Source organism: Uranotaenia lowii, chromosome 2 (genome assembly GCF_029784155.1).
Source record: "Uranotaenia lowii strain MFRU-FL chromosome 2, ASM2978415v1, whole genome shotgun sequence".
Classification (NCBI taxonomy): domain Eukaryota; kingdom Metazoa; phylum Arthropoda; class Insecta; order Diptera; family Culicidae; genus Uranotaenia; species Uranotaenia lowii.
Genome location: NC_073692.1, coordinates 74,982,326 through 75,001,630, shown reverse-complemented (window position 1 = coordinate 75,001,630; position 19,305 = coordinate 74,982,326). Strand labels below are relative to the sequence as shown.

Sequence of the window (19,305 nt, the reverse complement as noted above, 5' to 3'; positions counted from 1 at the left end):
GATGAAAAAAGATCGTCAAGTTACATTTTGTGAAATTTTTCAAACAAAGTTCAATCACTCAAACAATTATTTTGTTAAAATTTTCTAAACTACAAGCATTGTTATTTTGCTCATTTTGGCACATTTTCTAGAACATTTGATCTTTGTAAGACATTCCAGTTTCGAGATATAGCTAAGGAATCAAGTATCCCCAGTGATCAAGTATCCTCATTCTCCCCTATATAAAAAAATGTCGACGAAACTTACATAAAAAACTTAAAATCCAATTGCTTTATTTTCCCCCAGAACATGGAAAAAATTCTTCAAATAGTTCCAAATTGAAACACCTCGAGTTTTTTTTGTGCAGATATGTTATTTATTTCATCATTCCGTTGTTTTTAAAAGTTACAAAATTATTCAGCGCATTCACATGACTTTCTCTCATCCACTTCTTTTTTCTCTGCTTCTACCAGAAGCAAATTATGTTTTGGGGATTGATGTTTTTTTCTGTCTGTTTTGTTTAGTAATAATAATATAGTTTTTATTAATATATGTTCAAATATTCTTCACAGATGTCGCTTGTTTTTTTTATTTATAATTTTTCAACTTACACATATAAATCTTAGCTCTTTCTTCTTTGCCCTTTAGATTTCCTCTTCTCGTGCTTGTGCTTGATACGTTCGGTTCGTTTGATTTGTTCATTACAGTTACTGCGGTTTTGATATTACATTATCGTATGTTGATTTAGCTCCTAGAGTGCTTCACTTTCCAACAGTGAACCGTAACTTGAAAACGTATATCTTGTTGTTTGTTTTTTTTTTTTGTTATAATTTATTATTTTGGTTTTGGTTTTATATCGGCTGTATGAAAATAGTTTCGTTTCTTCTTTGATTTTCAACGCTCAAACGATCATTAGTTCTCACAGTTTATTGATCCACACTTTTCCGTACGATTAAGATACTATTTACAATGGTCAATGGTCTGTCGGATTTTTACTAGCTTAGTATGTCCAGTAGTTTTCTGTTATGCGATAATGGATAAATTACTTTTGTTTACATAATTAGGTTGCGCTATAATCTGCCATCTAAACAACTTACTCAATACATAATATTTGTTCGTAGTAATAGGAAATATCGCCAGAAAGATTTTTTTTTTCAACCATTTTATTTTTGTTTCAAAACTAGTAGCTAGCGTGATTTATGTATTTTTTTTTAGAAATATATGTTACTCCATCAAGCCGTAATGATCATTGCTCAACTAAACAAGGACGCAAATAGTTGCGCAGAAATGCGGCAAATAAAAACCAAAATTCAACAATTACTACCCTACAGTTTCCTGATCCAGGCTTATTCGTTAGAGATTATTTTTTGTTGACTCAACTAATATTTAACTCTAGCTGAGAAACCGCACGATTCTCCTGTATTTTAGTTTCTGATTTTTTTTTCAATTTATTATTTATTTTACCATTGAGAACATGAGCTTGTTTGTTCCAAATTTGCTGCACCAGATTGCAGGAAGCATTACGGAAGCTTTCAGTATTCAAGATTGACGATCCCCTCTTCTTGTTAATGGACCACCATTTTGTTCTAAATATAACAGAATTGTAACGATCATTTTATTTTATTTTTTTTATTTAACTTTAAAACTAACTTTGTTTGAAACTATTCGCTAACGCTTTTGTTGATAATTTAGGCTTTAAATGTTTAGTCCATTCGCAGCTTTTCTACTCACCGAGTAACAAAGTTGCTAAGTTAATAGTAACTGTTTTTCGACCTCTGTGTGTGTTTCACTATTATGTTGTTCCAGTTCGAAGCTCGATGAATAATGATTAGAGTTTTTAGGTTTGAGTTTGGTTTTCCCGCTCACGCGTTTCAGTTGTTTAGATTTAGCGGTCTTGGGAATGCAACAAATGGATAAAATTAAAAAAAAAAAAATTAAACAACGTAATAAAATTCGGAGTTTTTTTTTACTAAAATTTTACTTCGTATTAATCTAGGCATCTAGGTGTATTGAACTGAAGAACATTTTGGAGTTTTAACAGAGTAAATCCTTCGTTTCATAAAATAGAAGCCATAATTATTTAGCAGTGCTTAGAGGTTTGTAAACCGCCTAAATGTATGCAACAAAATTTCAACCATTGTACTAAAAAGTCAAGATACTTTGTACTAAATCAGCCTACTGTAGCTATCTTAGATCAGAGGATTGAACATTAAAAAAATACCTTCATTATTGAATTAAATAAAAAGTTAAAAGCAATTGTTTCCACGAATTAAAACAGGCAAATCTTTTTTTTGAATCAGCATCTTTAAAGAGTTGTTGTTCAGTTTAAGATAGTTTTTATTATTGTTAGTACAGTTTCCGTTGTTATTTTGTTCCTCCTATACTAGGTAGCATCGAAGTTTAGTAATTTTTTTAAGTTAGTTGAATGTGGCTGGGTTTGTAAATTTTTTATCTTTTGGTTTGCGCTCACTTTATTTTAAAACAGCAGTTTCGATTGGTTCTCGTAGATTGTTTATTGTAAGATGGTTTTAGTAAGTACGTATGAGACTAAATGGATTTTAGTTTTCGGTAAATATATATGTCGATGAACTTGTTTTTAGCTTACGATTAGTATGTAGAAGGTAAGATTACAGTGATTCCGATGAATGGCCCTTTTGTTTTTTTTTCTATGAACGAGAGAAAATGCGATAAGGTCGAAGTTTTAACATGAAAGTACTAGAATGAAACGCTTTAGTGGTATTTAGTTTGATTTTCGGTCAGTTATTGAGACTGATCCTTGTTTAATTATTCATATAAAATATTCTTTATTCTGTGTTTTGATCTGTTATTTATTTGATGTTTGTTTAGCTGATAAGAATGGGTTTTGATTTACAACTGTTACTCTATAAAATGGCTCACTTTTTGAAGTTTGTAGGTCTCTCTTTCCTTCAGCCCGCAGTAAATATCAAACTATTTGTAAAGAACTACAAGATATCAATATTCTAATGGAAACTTTTGATGTTTGTTGCTGAATCTGAGCGATGTATCAAAGAGATATTCTTTCTGAAACGTAATGAATTTGTGCTTTATGATTCAACCCTTCATGGATGAAAACTTATTCATCATCTGATATTCAACAAGAGATTTTACAGTTCATCTCACACAGATTCATCTACAATGAGTCTATTGGCTGTGAATTATCAGACCCTAACTCTACACTTAACATAAAACCTTGCCTAGCTTATGTTCTGGATATTTTTTGGGGGTTAAAACTAAAAAAAATCAGCTACAAACATTATTATCGACTGGTTTTTTTTTATCTCTGATTCTATTCCAACGAATCCATGTGCAAAACTGGCGTCAACTGTTTGAATGTTTCGGGATACATCTGTTTGCTATTATTCGGTTTATTTGTATTATTATTTTGGTTTCACTACGAAAAGGCACAATTTGATTTTCTTTGCGTTCGCTTACGATTTTTTTGTTCGGTTAGATCAGTTTTATCCCGATTTATCGGCATTGTGGTCAGTGGAAATTTTACATTAGATGATGGTTTTCCTAAAATAACACGTTTTTCTGCAAAACAAAAAAAAAACAAAATGAAACTTAATAGATTAAACACCACGTGGTTGATTTAATATGAGATTATTTTTCAAATGAAAAAAGGGCAACTTTAAAAAAAAAAAACGCATCCCCATCACGTTCGTCAATCGTATAGAACAGCTCCAAGTTTCATTCTGCAAACTGACATTGACAGCTTTCGACCGACCCGGGCCATAATTGATTGATTCAATCACGTGGGGTGCTACTCATACTTACTAAAGAATATATTCCTGCCCCCCGTCGAGCGACACGTCGATCAACCTTCGGAATGGCGGAAGGCAAAAGTTGACCGACCTCCATCGGTTATGAAATCCGTCGCTTGATCCGGACATAAACCGACGACGACGGTGGCTGTAATCCATCTTGGGTGACAAAGTTGCTTCCGCTCAATTTTCCGGCCCCGGCCGGAGGAATCCATTTTTCCGTTGACGTTTCCGTGTGTTTCATTATGAAGAATAAAATGTCACCAGCACAACGGTGGTGATGATGGCCGAATGATCTGAGTCAGCATCAGCAATTGATGCGATGGTGATACTTCTAAGAACGCAAGTTCCATCCAGTAATGAATTGGAGGTTAACGAATGGGTTTGATTGGGTCATTCAAAAGGGTTTATTATTGTGGGTGAGTTAATCGTCCACGTGATTCTGAATCTATCCAGTGAAGATGAACTCGAGTTTCCCAGATCAAAAGTTCAATCAATATTTATATGCAGGAAGACATTTAAATTTTGAGCACAAGCTTAAACAGTTATTTTAAAAATACCTAAATTACAAGAAGGTATATATCAACAACACATTAAAACAACAATTTCAAAAACGAAATCTTGATATCAAAATTTATCGGAGAAATATAAATACTTATTCTGAATTCATAAAAATTTTGATTAAGGGAACGGAATTTGGAATTTAATGAGTGGCCCTACGTTGGACCAAGAGAATACTTTGGTCTAAAAAGGCCAAAAAATTTTAATAATTCATTTTGCTGGCAAAGATTTCCGATCTTTTTATGCATCTTTCTATGAACTTTTATTCTTCCTTTATCCTATCATATCGTTTTTTGATATAGTAAATAAATCTTATCAAATTTTCAACGTTTTTAAAAATGAACCTCCTCTTCAGTGGTAAAACAGTAAACTCAATTATAGGACACATTTTGAAAAATCAAAGTGAATTAGAAAACTCACGATTTTTCACTGGCCAAGGCAATGTTCGACGGAAAACCACTTTCGATGTGATAAATATGAACTATACAAACTATTTTTCCGAAAATAAAAGAAAATCGTTAGAAACCCTGGAAAATTTGTGGGGGGTCCAAAAATAGTACCCTTTCAACCATGATGTTCCATTTTTAGCCCTGGCGTAATTAAAACTTTTTTTTTTCAAAACGAACCAAAAAATTTTCAAATGGGTAAAATTTGGAAACTATTTCGAGTATTTTGAGACATTTTTTGTCACCTTCATGCAAATAAACAACAAGATACAACATAGTTCTCACTATTGTGCTGCAAGCAAAACTGATTGGGAGTGAAAAAAATTGAAATATTTATCAATTCGTTTATTTGAAACGGCTCAAACCATTTAGTTTAACAGAGCCGGGAGACTATTAGTTTTTTGTACAACAGTTGCTTAAGTTTAATTAACAAAGATTTTTCACAATGTTGTCCATTTATTTGTTTTAAGGATTCAAGTATTGAGTACATCGTTCATTATTCAAAACTACGATAGACAAAAATAAAAAAGAAAAAGAGGAAAGGGATACTTAAACGCGAAGATCTATAGATTTAAGATAAAGGTATAATTCGATCATATAGTCTAGGTCTACCACAGCCAACACATCTCTCACTGGAACATAAGGTGGTTTACCTCGGGCCCGAAGGGAAAATTGAAATTTTAATAACTGAAATTTTAGTGGTTTTTTTGAATCGTTAAAAAGCTTTAATATTTTTTAAAGATACCTTACCTAGTGATACCTTATGTATGTGTACTTATGTGTAGTGAAAGTGAACTTATTTCTTCCAGTATATGAAATTTATGTTCCACATCTTACACAAGAATTACCAAAGAAATTCAACTTACAAACAAGGTTGACGAAATTAAACAAAAATCTGTAATTTCACCGAAGTTTGAACAAATTTTCATCACAGAACCTGTGACACAGAACACAAAATTCATGAAATATTCACAGATTTCACAGAATTTTTGAATTTTGAATGGATTTCCAAAATTATAATATTCTTGTTCGAAATCAAATTTAGGTTTCTTACTTTGAATTAGAAAAGTATGATAAAATTGGTAATGTGATTGATTTTTCCCAACTAAAATGTTTAAACTACCCAATTTATCATGAATTTTCAATGAAATTAAAGGAAATAGCATCACAGAAAACCATCACAGAATTTTTGGGTTAAATCACAGAAAGTCAGAATTATTTTTTCAAAAACACAGAATTTTCTTTCGGCAACCTTGCTTACAACCACTTACTTAAATATCCTGGTTTTATAAAAACAGTGAACACAATTAGCGCCTTTCATTATGCAATAAGCCCCCAAACAGTAATCAATATGCACAAAAGCAACGTTCTCAAATGCCTGGTACACAAATAAAAAGCGCACAAGTTTGTTAAAAGAAAAATGCGCGTCTTTAAAACACTCTTTTTGAAATACAATACTTCATCGTGTTTAGTGTGATATGTCAGCTTACATCAAACACTTCACTATGAATTCACCAGCTAGGAATCTTCATCCCCTAACTTTTCACTTTTCAATAGTCAAAGAGTATTTTAAAAAAATTTAATTGTCATGTAAAACACATAGATCTCAACAAATTGGCTGTATTTGAACGAGCTTAAGTGTCTCTGTTTTTGATTATGATATAATTATATTATAATGTTTTAGGTAAATTTTCTCAATTTACTTCTTACGGCATTGCAGGATATGGTAACCCTACTCTAGTCTATTACCAAAAAGAGAACAATAGGTTCAAAGATGGAATTTTTGACTATCCATATCTTTGTAAATCTATCAATTACGACGAAAACTATGTTTAAAATTTTCATTTGAACTTTCAGATAAGATCATTAAACATAGCCGTAGGAACGGTAAGGTAGGGGGGGGGGGGGGGTAGAGTTAAACTACCCCCCTTCCCCATGGAGGTCCAGGAAAAGCAAGCAAGGTTTTCTAATCTTCACTCAAAATTTTTAATTCTATATCATATTTTGATAGTTGAGTATGCGAGAGTAACAATCAAAACCTCGAAAACTTCTAGGTTTAGAATTCTGTTTCAATTTAATTAAATTCAGTTCTGAATAATAAATTTCAAATGAGATCCAACCCATTTCGGAGGTTATCGTTTCATATTACCAAAATCAAAATTGTATATCTGTTTTAATATTTCGGATTCAGTTTCATGTTAAGGATTCTTGATTTCCAGTTAGAATCATCATAAAAAATTGTAATGAAAAGGTGTTTCGAAATCCTAATTCAAATATGATTTTGAATTTCATTGAAAATTTCATTCATGAGTTTGAAAACTCATTAATATTTTCAATATTAAGAAAATAATAGTTTTTCTTTCATACTCTGATTTGATAAGTTCTTTAACTTTCGTATTATTCGTATTCGTATTCGTATAAATAATTCTAATATATCGAAGCATCAAAATTGCGATCCAGGATTAGAAAATCAGAATCAGGTTCATGTATGTATGTTTGTATGTTGGTAATCCACCATGGGTGCATGGATTCACCGCAGTTTCTGCCAAAGTATGGATTCACATGCATTCCTTAGATTATTAGGTTCGACAAATCTCCAATGCAGCGCGCTCCATACCCGGACCCCATGGCTTCGTATGAACTGTTATGTGGTGAATGTATTGCGTGTGTTGATGTAGGTATATTTTGGAAGAACGAATCAATCAGGTGGGCTAGTTTACTTACAGGTATTCCGGCATCCGTGTATATACCTGGCCAGCTGGCAACTGATTGAACATTCCAATTATATAGTCAGTTATATAATGAAACACATCTTACCTTTCGGCCCCGCTTATGGGATTCGAACCCAAAAGTTTTTCTTGCCGATACCGGGAATCGAACCCAGTACGCCTGGCGTACTAATACCAGACTCACGCCAGCCTATCCACTAGACCACATCGGCGCTAGAAAATCAGAATCAGGTTCATCATTCAAAATTTGTATGTTAATTCAGATTCAATTTTCGGATTCAGAATAAATACTTAAAATAGTGAGCTCAGATCGACAGGAATCATTGAGCAAGTGTGATTGTGGTGTTTTTGGTGATGATGGGTTGTGAAAGAGGGTTTATTTAGTGAAGTTTTTGTATAGCTTGACGTAAAGTCTCTGCGACGGAAATTGCATGTACGGATGTGAAAAATCTGGCGTATACAAGACAATAAATTGTTGTTGTCTCACTGGCAGCCATCAGAGTTGCCAAGTTTTTCAAGCGTTCATCATTGAGAAGTTTTTGGGAGCAAAAATTTGGTGAGATCGTTTTAATTACATGTTGTAAACTGATTCATCATTATTTCAATATATAACAGGATACCTGTTGTAAATATGCAACATTAAAATGTTGTAAATTTTTAACTGGCTGTGTGTCTGGTTGATTCATTCCTTCATAATACACTGTCACTGACACGAACCATTCACAACCATAACAGTTCACACGAAGCCATGGTACCGGGTATGATGTTCGAAGCATTGGAGATTTGTCGTACTGTTATCTGAAAAATGCATAGGGACTCATACTTTGGCTAAACTGCGGTGAATCCGTGCACCCATGGTGGATTATCTACATACAAAATAGTGAGCTCAGATCGAATCCCCAAAATATCAGAATTTAAATTCATGATTGAAGGCTACAAAACAAATTTCAGTTCTTGGTAATTTTTTTTAAATTAACTTTAATTAATACAATCAACGGTATTTCAAATTTTGATTTAGAATTTAGGTTTTGAAATCGCGTTTTATCATTTTAGAAACAATATTGAATTTCGGAAACAGTTCTTTAATTCAAACATTGATTTGAAGGTTCAGAATTCAGATTTAGAATTAACATTCAAAATTCAGATTCATATTCAACTTGTAAATAATTTTTTCAACCAATATTGCACTATTAAGAAAGTATTTCATTTAGGAATTACATCGCAGGAGATTGCCAACTTGTAAATTTTTAAATTAATATCACAATTAAATTAACATTTTGAGTTTATACATATTACAAATTTCGTATAATGCAAAATAAAATTATTCACATGATTTTACTTATGAAATTGATGTTTTATTAATAAAATATTACCAAGTAAACATATTATTAAAATTATTGGATTTGCTCAAGAGTATAGACATAGATTAATTTTTTTCAATTCAGCTTAATTTTTTTGTAAGAAATTAGAGATTTTCTTAAAATAAACTAGTCGATGCTCAAAATCCACCTGACTCTAGAAAAATTCCAAAATTTTAACCATCTCTGAAAGTAAGTTTCTATATTGTAACTGAGGTTTTTAATGTACAAAAGTAGCAAACCATTTTGAATATTGTAGGGCATATTTCCATAAGTAACTATTTAATTTAATAAACTATAGGTATAACACACTTCGTAATATGCTAAAGTTTTTTTTTCATTCATGCATTGTTTGACCAAAAATATCATACCTACAAAAAATTAAACGCCAAACCCCCCATAAGGCGGTAATTCCTACGGCCCTGTCATTAACTATAAATGGATTTTCTGATAAACACAAAACTTCCGTTTTTTGAATTATGTTAAAAATTATACAGTACTCGCACGTCAATCGGACGCTTTTAAATCCGACAAGTTCGGTAATCGGACATTTTTAAGGGTTGATGCGAGGTGCTCTATAATCGGACATTTCCTTCGGACATCTGCCACTTTATTCGTGGCTCTGTAATCGGAGAGCTGCGCCTGTAATGCAACTTCTGAATAGAACGTGTTCCTCCTGTAATGTGTCCAAATTTGGAATGTTGATATTTTTGCCCAACTTTGGTAATCGGACGATTTCGATAATCCGACGCATCCCTTGGTCCCATAAATATCCGATTAGCGAGCGAGTACTGTAGTTCAAAAATCATTTCTAGTAGCCACTTAAACCTTCTTGAGGTCCCCGAAGTTAAGCAACTGCAATCTGAGGAAGTTTGATGTCTTTTATCGTCATTTTTTAAATATTCTGAAAAAGATTGGGAATAATTTGGAAAATTGCAATTTCTGAAGCACATGAGAAGCTCAACAGATTTTTTCGTTAATTAGTTGTCATAGTTTTGATTATGAAAAAACAAACTAGAACAAAAAAAAAAAAAATAAAATACATATGTATATCCATTATGATTTTTTTCTGATTTCTTATCCAATGACAAAAAAATCAAGAATAATTTCACATGAATGTTGAACTGAGATCACAAACTTGGTACTCTGATTACGAAAAAGAAATGACCTCACCTTTAGTTGTGTAGGAAAATTCGCTCAGAAAATTTGAAATTTATCAGTATTGAATATAATCAATTAAAACAAAACTTGATTTTTCCTCTTCAACCAAAGATTCATATTTTTTCAGGATGCTTTTGTTTCAAATATTAAAAAATTACTAAACATTGAGCGACTCCTGTTGAAATTGGTCACATATTTTTGGCAGTGGCGAATTTTTTTCAAAAACCGTTCTCATTGATGTTTTCTTTTTTAAGTCCAAAAATTTGAATTTAAGCTTATCTTTAGGATATTTGCATTGCCTTTTATCATAAGCCAATATTTATAAGATATTTCAAATTATTATTTAATATATCTTAAAATTAATTTTGTTTTTAAAATTGTTTCACTAAATTTTTCAGTAGAACTTACAAAAAATGGTTGCAAAAATCTTTAAAGATTGTTTTGTTCAAATCACAGCATCACAATAAAAACAGAGTTTATTATTTCAGGGCTGGTAGCGGTTTGACAATGAAAAAGTAGGGACTTTAGTGACCAAAATTTTAAAAAAAGTGACCAAATAGTGACTTTGAGGACCGAAAAAAGTGACCAAATAGTGACTATGTAGAACGAAAAAAGTTACTTTGAGCTACAAAAAATGTGACCAAATCAGGCCCGTGCGAAGGACCCGTCCAGGGGGGGGGGGGGCTGGGTTTTCGAAATTCCAATTTAGATAAAAATAATAACAATACAACAAATAAAAAATTGAAAAGGAAAAGGTTTTCTTACACCGTTTGTCACTCATGTTCAACACACAAACTAAACAAAAGACTGATAAACAAAATTTTGGAAACATATTACAATGAATGTTTCAAATTTTCGATAAGTCAAGAAAGTAAGAAATAAATTAGTTTCTAAAGAATTTCTTAGCAAATTTAAAATTAAAAAAATCTGAATTCTAAAATAAATGTCCAATCTTGTACAAAACTTACCATGAATAGATGTAAGGAAAATGATAATAATTGTTAATTTTTATTCATCTTAATTTGGAATTCTTTTCCTCATTTTCAACTGGAAGTTTAGTGAGAAATTCCGCTGTAATTTTTTAATTTGAACAAAAAAATTTAATCACGATTTAAAATGTGAATTACCGATTACTGAATAAGAAATAAATTTTGAACAGAATTTATTCAATGTTTGATGGTTTAATTTAATTTGATAAAAAGAAGAATATATTTATTATTATTTTAATATTGCCAGTTGTATAAGCCAGACATAAAACCTTTAATAAAGTAAAATTCTCCAGTTATCAAAATTTCTTTTTTGAAGCTTAAATAATAACTTCATGTTCCACTACACTGACACAGAAATGTTAGAAAATGAGTAATTACGTGAATGATAAAAACTGATGAAAAATTAAAAATAATGAGTACAAAACTTTTGTTATTAATATTGAAAGCACAAATCAAGTACAAATTTAGTTAACATTGCGTATTAAAATTTATTTTTAAAGTTGCTACTTAGAACAATTTTTCAAACTTTTTAGATTTATTTAAAAATCATGATCGATCCAAAAAACATGATTTCATATAAAAACTATTAACAAAAAGTTTTTAAATATTCAATCGCAGGTTTTAAGGCTATTACAAGCTCTGAGTATTTTGTCTTTTTTGATTAAAATATTGGGTCCTAAAAGAACAGAAGGTTGAAATAATGTTTTATTATTAAAAATTGGGAGTTAAAGGCTTATGGTTGAAGAACACGAAAATTCAGAATTTAAAAACAAGGAAACAATATTTAAAAATATGTCTTAAAAATTTAAAAAAGTTTGTTAAAAAAAAATTCGGCAAGTTGATTAGAAAATTGAAAAAAAAAACTGTTCAAAAAAATTTATTTGAAGATTGAAAAAACAATATGGAAATAAAAAAGATTAGTTTTTAAATACATTCAGGAAGAGTTTTTTCAATAAACATGTTTCACTATAACCATTTTGGTGCTTATTTTTTTAAATTATTGATTTGGTAAATAGTGTCCTAAACCAGAAATTTTGTCAAATTCGGCCGAAAACATTTAGTTTTGGTGATAAAGAGTTTATTACTAGTAAAATCAATCATTTATAGATAACTGATTATGGAAAAATGTCATTACAAGTATTTTTGACATCACAGCAGAAAGTGTAAAAAAAACCTGATTCTATTTAAAGCTCATCAATTGATTCAATGATTTTGATTTGAGTTTTTGTAAAAAAAAAAAGTGCAGAAACTTCTCTAAAGATTTTTAATTATTTTCAAAAGTCATTTCAATAACACAAGCTGATAGAAATATTGCATACATATTTAGATTCGGAGAACCTAAATTAGTTGAAATTATCGTTTAAATTCATTGCACCTAAGAAAAATGTAAGTTTTGTGCCTTTTGTAAATTTTTAAACCCTTTTTTTTAAGTATTTAGAAGAACAAAAGACAAGAAATAAATTTGAGTATGAAATTGTTTTTTTAAAGAATATTTCATATCAACATAACATTTGTTATAACATAAAAGATTAAAAAAAGGGTTCGTTTCAATCTCAAACTTAGTTACACTTCTTAATAAAAACCCATTCTAAAGACGAGATAGGATTTTTGTATATCAAGTTTTGAGTTCCAATACAAAAGGTTGATTGAACTAAAAAATAAAATCTATAATCAAAGTTAGCTTCAATTCATGAACGTCAAATAATGTCGTAGATCGAAATGTCTCAAGCCAAGGGTGATTCATGCCGAAATTCCGCCGGAGGCGAAAAAAATTTCTAACTAACTGATCAAGTAATTAACCGTTACTACCGTCAATATTAACACGCGCAATTCAAATTACTCTTTCATTGGTTTATTTTCGGTGAAAAAAGTGACTTTTGGTGATAAAAGTGACCATTTTTCGGAAAATAGTGACTTTAGTGACCAAATGATGAAAAAAGTAACTTTTTAGTGACTGACCCAAAAAAAGTGACCAAGTCACTAAAAAGTGACTCGCTACCAGCCCTGTTATTTACAAGTATGCTTGAATTTCAAATCTTTATTCTTCTTTTAAATTTGTCATCTGGTTTTGTATTTTTTTTTCTGGAGACTCATTCATGAACTTAAAATTGATAAGTGAAACTGAGTTCTGAATCTCTTTCAAAATCCACACTTTGGATACCTACTCAATTTAAATTGGTCTTAAAATATTTTGATTACAAGATTCGCGGTCTGAACAAATATTAATTCTGCCAATTACTACAATTATTCTTTTCAATTTCAATTTCAGTCAGAGAAAAAAGTTCAGAGATAAAATTTTAGAGGAATCAGATCAAGCTGATTCCTGATTTGAATGCCACGTCTATGAGGGCTAATAATTTGAAAACCAAAATCTGGATGTGAAATTAAATATGAACATTTTGAACATATTTTTGAATCAAAGTTGGAACCTAGATATTGACAGTATGATGGGGACATTTTTATTTTCATCTTGCATTGTTAACTCAGATATTGAATTTGTAAAAATTACATTTTTGCTAGTTTATTTCTAATAAAAAAAATTCAAGATAATATAATAAATTTTGAATGTTGAAATGCAAAGAGAATCAGGAATTCAAATCGGGATGCAGAATTATGTAGAAATTCTACAGTAGAATCTGATATTGAAATCTTAGTCTAAAAATTAAGTCTGGAGCTTGACAATTTTTGAAACAAATTTTCATAAATTTCTGAATTTCAAAGTTTTTTTTATCTGTTTCGATTTAAATATTCGCTATAAATGTTCCGGAGCATTGGAGTTTAGACTCCGAGCCTTAGAGATGAATTTCCAACGCTTTAAATCTAGTTCTGGATTCTGTTAATGTACAGTAAAAAACAGGAAAAAAGAGGATATTTAATCCCTTTTTCATATTTAATCATATCCGCTGATCATCGTCTTTTGCATTTTCTGACTGTGTGTAATTTCAAGTTTATATGCTGCAAAAGTTAGATCAATCATGAAAACGATAGATGAACTTGAAGCGTTTTCGTGGGACTGAAAATATTATGATATTTTGAAAGTAAAAGTAGACTTGATCTTTTCATCAGCGAGGAAGAATGACCGTAACGGGTTAAACTCCTTTCAAAAAGAGAAAAAATCTTTTCATCAGGGTGCCCTAAGTTTTGGCAAAAATCATGCAAAACTTAAAGATAAAAACTCCATTGACTTTTTTGGCCATATTAGTAATCATTTCACAGTTTATTAGTGTCAGACAAAAAGAATTTTTCAAAGTTTGTCTACTACCCTAAATACATTGCATACTTGAAGGCGCAATTTTCTTATGTTCAGAAAAAATCACTTTTTTGAGTCCTTTCTATTTGGAAATTATTGGATAAATACAAGTCATTGGATGAATATTAATAATTTTGTGCTTAGCAATTACCAAAATCCATTCAGAAGAAAAATATATCTTTTTGGACTCAAGGGATTAAGTTAACCCATAACATACAGAGTTCACTATTGCTTCGAAAATATAGCATTGAGAAGTTGAAGTTATACTCTATCGATTGAAATTTTTTCGTGAAAATGATTTAAAAAAATATTAAAGTATCATCTTGTAAGATTTTTAAAACAAAGTACAATAACTGAAAAAAATAAATTTTTAATTTTTTTTGAGATAACAAGTTTGTTGTTTTGTTCCATTTCGCAAATTTTTCTTCAGCATTTGATCTATGTAAGACCTTCCAGTTTCGAGATATAGGTGAGGAATCAAGTATCTCCAAGGATCAAGTATCATCATTCTTCCCTATAGAAAAGTACCTATTACGGAGTGGTTGACAATCTTCGTCATTGGAGTAAAGTCTCAAAATTTGACCCAGCAGAGTTGACTTATAGTAACCCTTCAAGAATTCGACCTTAAAAAATTCTCAGAAAAATAACCAACTACGATAACTAAAATCGAAATCAACAAAAAGGATTTTTAAAGAGATCAGGTAAGGGGGGATGATTTCACAAAACACAAGAAAACAGAACTGAAAATAAATAAAACCAAACAATACGAGCATAATAACTTTTATTTATTGATCAACAAAGTTTACATTTAGTCAATTGAGGAGGCGTAACGTACTTAACACAGCAAACAAATACAATAATCGTTTAAAAACTTACTAAAAACTACTCAATAACATAATGATGATAGTGTTGGAGAGAAAATGATTCACTAAAAATATAAGAGAACAATTTTGATACAAGGAGAAACTTAAACATTTAAGTAGCGAAACAGAAAGGAATCCAACATGAACACTTGGACTTTAATTTTTTTCTTGATGACAGAGTAAACATTTTTATTAAAAGTTTCTAGGAATAAAATACAAAACGATAAACCTACGGTCTTTTATGAGTTGTTGAAGACTAACTACTTAAAAGTAAGAGAAATTTAAAACGGAAATTAACAAAAACTTAAAACTGGCCATTTAACTTGTTTTTTTTTTAACAAACACACGATTGAATGAGTTATGTTTGCATATAAATTTTTTTCGACTAATAAAACGAAACCTAGAGCTGATTAAATAAGTGAGAGGTTGTTTACAATAATAAGTGCTTCGAATTTCAGCTTCAATGCTTGATTATATAAGACGTTTGTTTACTAACTACGTAAATCTAACAAAAACTAACATGCTTCACGCTTCGACACGTTTCAACACTATAACTGAGACTGGAGGAATATGATTTAAAAAGTAGGCAATCAACTTTCAAACAATAGTTATGTATAGTGAACAAATTTAAATAAGATTAGTGTCTTTTGTGAGTTTTTCTTTGAAAAGTTAATTTAAATTATATTTAAACGATTCCAGCGTTTGATAGAAACACATTTCACATTTCACACGGCCACAGAACACGTATTCGCGTATTTGTCTATTAATGCTATTTTAAACTAATTTTTGTTTCGGGGGGCTACTGTATCAAACCAGAATTGATCGTTTGATAATATTTAAATTAGGGGTGTGTTGTTTTTTTATAAATCAAAAGTTTTGCTCTTTTGATAACTTCAAGTTAACCGTCTAAAAAAAGAAAAAAAAAGTGAAGACAACACCAACACGAAAAGTTTCTGCATTGACCTCTTTTTTAGATAAATCTTTCGACGGGGCGCAAAGTTGTCTTTTATCGAGGGATATTTTTCCGTTTCTCACCATTTTCACGATTAAATCCTTATCCCCATCGACAGCTGTCAATTGTCAGATTTCCCAGGCCACTTTTCTTCCTTAATCTCTGTTGTTCCCTAAACATCTAGCTCGTATCGATAAAATCGCTCAAACTCTTGGACTTAGCTTTCCCTAAAACTCGAAACGGACGAATCAACATTTGAAGGAAACAAAAAAAAAAAAAAAAACAACCCGAAAAAGGGAAATCCTCCGAAGAATGGAAAAACTTTCGCCAGAATAGCATGTTCTTATCTTCGCTTAAACATTCCAGCAGTGATTTTTTGTTTCATTTTGCCAAATGAAAATGTGTCTTTTTTCAACGAGGTTTTTTCCCCCGTAATATTTAGCGAGGCCGAAAACAAAATATTCACCTCTGTTTCACCCTCGATGGTCAAACTTAGCGTAAGCTTAGCAAAACAGCAAAAAAAAAAGAAAACATCCCGGAAATGGAGGCCTCCGGAGGTATCCGGTTTAGCATCAATTGGTGCCATTTTTGCATAACCTCGTCAGCAGTGGAAGAATGGAAAGGGTGAGATAAAAAAATGGGTACAAGAATGTATAGCATCTCTGTCACCTTTGATTGGATGGGACAAAGTTGGCCGTCAGCTACCAAGGCCTACTTGGTTCATCTTTAGAGCTGTAGAAGCCGATTGATTAGATTTTGTTTGTTGCCCCGGAGAAAAGTTTAGCGCTAACTTTGATGCATTTTTTATCATCAAATTTGCGTTTTTTTTTTCTCAACAACAAAATATTGATTGGATTTTTTTTTGTAATCAGGTTGGCAAAAATAATGAACTGGCGGATTTAAAAATGAAATAAAAATTTAAAACAAATTCAACGGAAACTTCAGCACGAAAACAAATGTGATTTTTTGAACCTTTCTGAATTCTGTTTCTCGAAATAGGAGCATGTATTAAGTCAAACATAAATTTGGAGAAATAACCTGTTCATTTTTTTAATTTAAAATAAATTAAGCTTGAATTTTGATTATATTTTTAAAATAAAATTAATGCTTATTAAGTTAACATTTGGGACTCAATTGTTTATTTTTTGGATAGATAATCTCATCAACGAATGCACTGTTTTTAAAGAAAATTTTAAAGTATATAATGTATTTAGTTTATCTTTCCACTAATCTGATGTATGTACCTTATTTTTGCGATATTGTCCTGTTTTATCATATCTATGTTCCATTATCGTAAAAGCTGTTTAAGTTTGTCTTCTTTCGTGATTTATGATCCTGTGTATTATTCTCGATTGCTTAAAAACAAACTTTAAATAATGAATTCTACTTTTTGAGACTTCAAATATGTCGATTTCCTCAAGGCTCGACATTAGTTCAGTTTGAAATTTATCTGTTATAAACTTGATATCAATAATTAAAAATTCTTAATTGTTAATTATGCTTTTCAAGTTTCATAAGAACTATAACAATAGGACACATCTTAATTGAAAGATTCAATTTACTGGAAACAAAAAAAAGTACTCATGCTTAACCGATTATGTCTCCATTCGAAGTTAAACTTATTTCTCTGGACCGGAAACGGTAGTTCCGAATTCATATTCCACCCAAAAGCAACAGGGACATAATGAAGTGTCTGATGACGGACAAATTATTCATTTTGTGTGTCTGTCTGTGTGCAAGAGTTTTTCTCCGTCCACCGCACGAATTCGCTTGCGATGCATGCGTTCACAACAAATTCGTTCATAATTTTTGCATGGCAAAAATTTGCATAACTCCCCGGCTCCATAATTTATCTGTCTGTGTCTTGCGTTTTTTTTTCATTTTTTATTTCTCTCTTTTTCTGCTTCTAGTGCTATATGTATGTAATGTGCTGTATAGTCCTCTCTTTAGCTATTTTTATGTGTATAAAAAAATAAGTATGCATATAAAAAACGAAGCGCTTCCGCGATTCTATTCTATGAACTGTATGTACACAGATTTGATCTTTCATGTCGCTTGTTGCATAACTCCAGGCTGCTGGACTGAACATCGTTCTGGTTTTCGTCTCCAACCATTTGCTCGTTCTGTTTATTGTTACCTACTAGAAAAAAAAACTGATCCTTACGAAATAATCTTAATATAACGAAGCAACTATTATATTTCTCTGTGTCGCTCAAATTTCTGCCTCCTTCCTTTCTTCCTTCGTTTTTGTCTTATGTTTTAGGAAACTGTTTTTTTGTCATTTTTCCTTTTCTTTGCTACTCCTATAGTTTGGCCAAAACTTGTTGCTTTCGCTTCTTCTGCTGCTTCACTTCTTGGACCTGTTTCGCCCAAGAAGCTAAAGGATATCTAGTTTATTTGTAATAATTATTGTATCTGTGTTTGCTTCTGTGTAGTGTCTATCTGTGTTGTGTGTAGTTGTGTATACATTGTCGTCTCCGTTCACGTGTTGCCGAAAGCAAACAAAACTTTGGCGCTGATATTTGTCTTTTTGCTGTTATACATGTCCTTTTAGGCAAACGCCTTTGCTCGAAACTTTCTCTTGTGTGAGGCTCCGACACTTTTATATATTTTTTTAGCTATGCTCCTCCCCATTCGGAAATCGGGAGCTGTCAATTTGAAGAAATTAGTTGTTTGGTGTGCCGGAGAGGAGCTTTTTCTTGTTTGGGAAAAGTTTTCCCAACATAACTTGTAGGTAGGTTTTTTCCTCTTCCCGGATTTACTATTTTTCAGTTTGCTTGCTACGTACACTTGGCGGAAATCTAGCCATTTTTTTCCTTCGTTATGCTTTCCTCTATTAGTAGATTTCCATGTACGCGAGCAGATCCCGAACTAGCATTCATTCAAAGTCATTGTCGTGCCAATCGACGCGTGCCCACTCGGGCAGTTCGGTTTCGAACTCCCAGCCGGGTCCCTGTAGAGAAAAATGAGAAAGTTTGTTAATTAGAAACGCGTTTTGAGGAAGTTTTGGAGCAAATTTAGCAATAGTTTTATAATTAATCCATCCATCCAAAACGACAATTTTTGAACAAGCTTTATAAATATAATCAAGAAAGTTTTTCGAAACCCTCAACACCATTTAAAATTTGCAGAGGAGTTTTGATGAACCAAATTTTCTTTTTCAAGTTTCTTTTTCTTAATTTTTGTTGAGTAATTTCTGAGTTTTGACCGAATGTCCGGCTATTTCCCGAAT

The 19,305-nt window shown here is 31.3% G+C and overlaps 1 protein-coding gene and 1 long non-coding RNA gene across 3 annotated transcripts in view; both read right to left on the bottom strand.

Moving 5' to 3' along the window:
* Positions 1-1,813: 1,813 nt before the first annotated feature.
* On the bottom strand, positions 1,814-6,609 carry LOC129747621 (uncharacterized). The gene is made up of 2 exons (XR_008737546.1): positions 3,778-6,609; positions 1,814-3,534 (listed from the first exon to the last, which is right to left on the bottom strand). It is a non-coding gene; the product is annotated as an uncharacterized LOC129747621 (long non-coding RNA).
* An 8,413-nt stretch (positions 6,610-15,022) lies between these two features.
* The window catches only part of LOC129749197 (pseudouridylate synthase RPUSD2-like), a 580,032-nt gene continuing 575,749 nt past the window's right edge, over positions 15,023-19,305 (bottom strand). For both annotated transcript variants that reach the window (XM_055744124.1, XM_055744123.1), the window contains one exon: positions 15,023-19,026. In XM_055744124.1, coding sequence (XP_055600099.1) covers positions 18,952-19,026 — 75 coding nt within the window. In that variant the 3' untranslated portion in view covers positions 15,023-18,951. The remainder of the gene's footprint in view (positions 19,027-19,305) is intronic.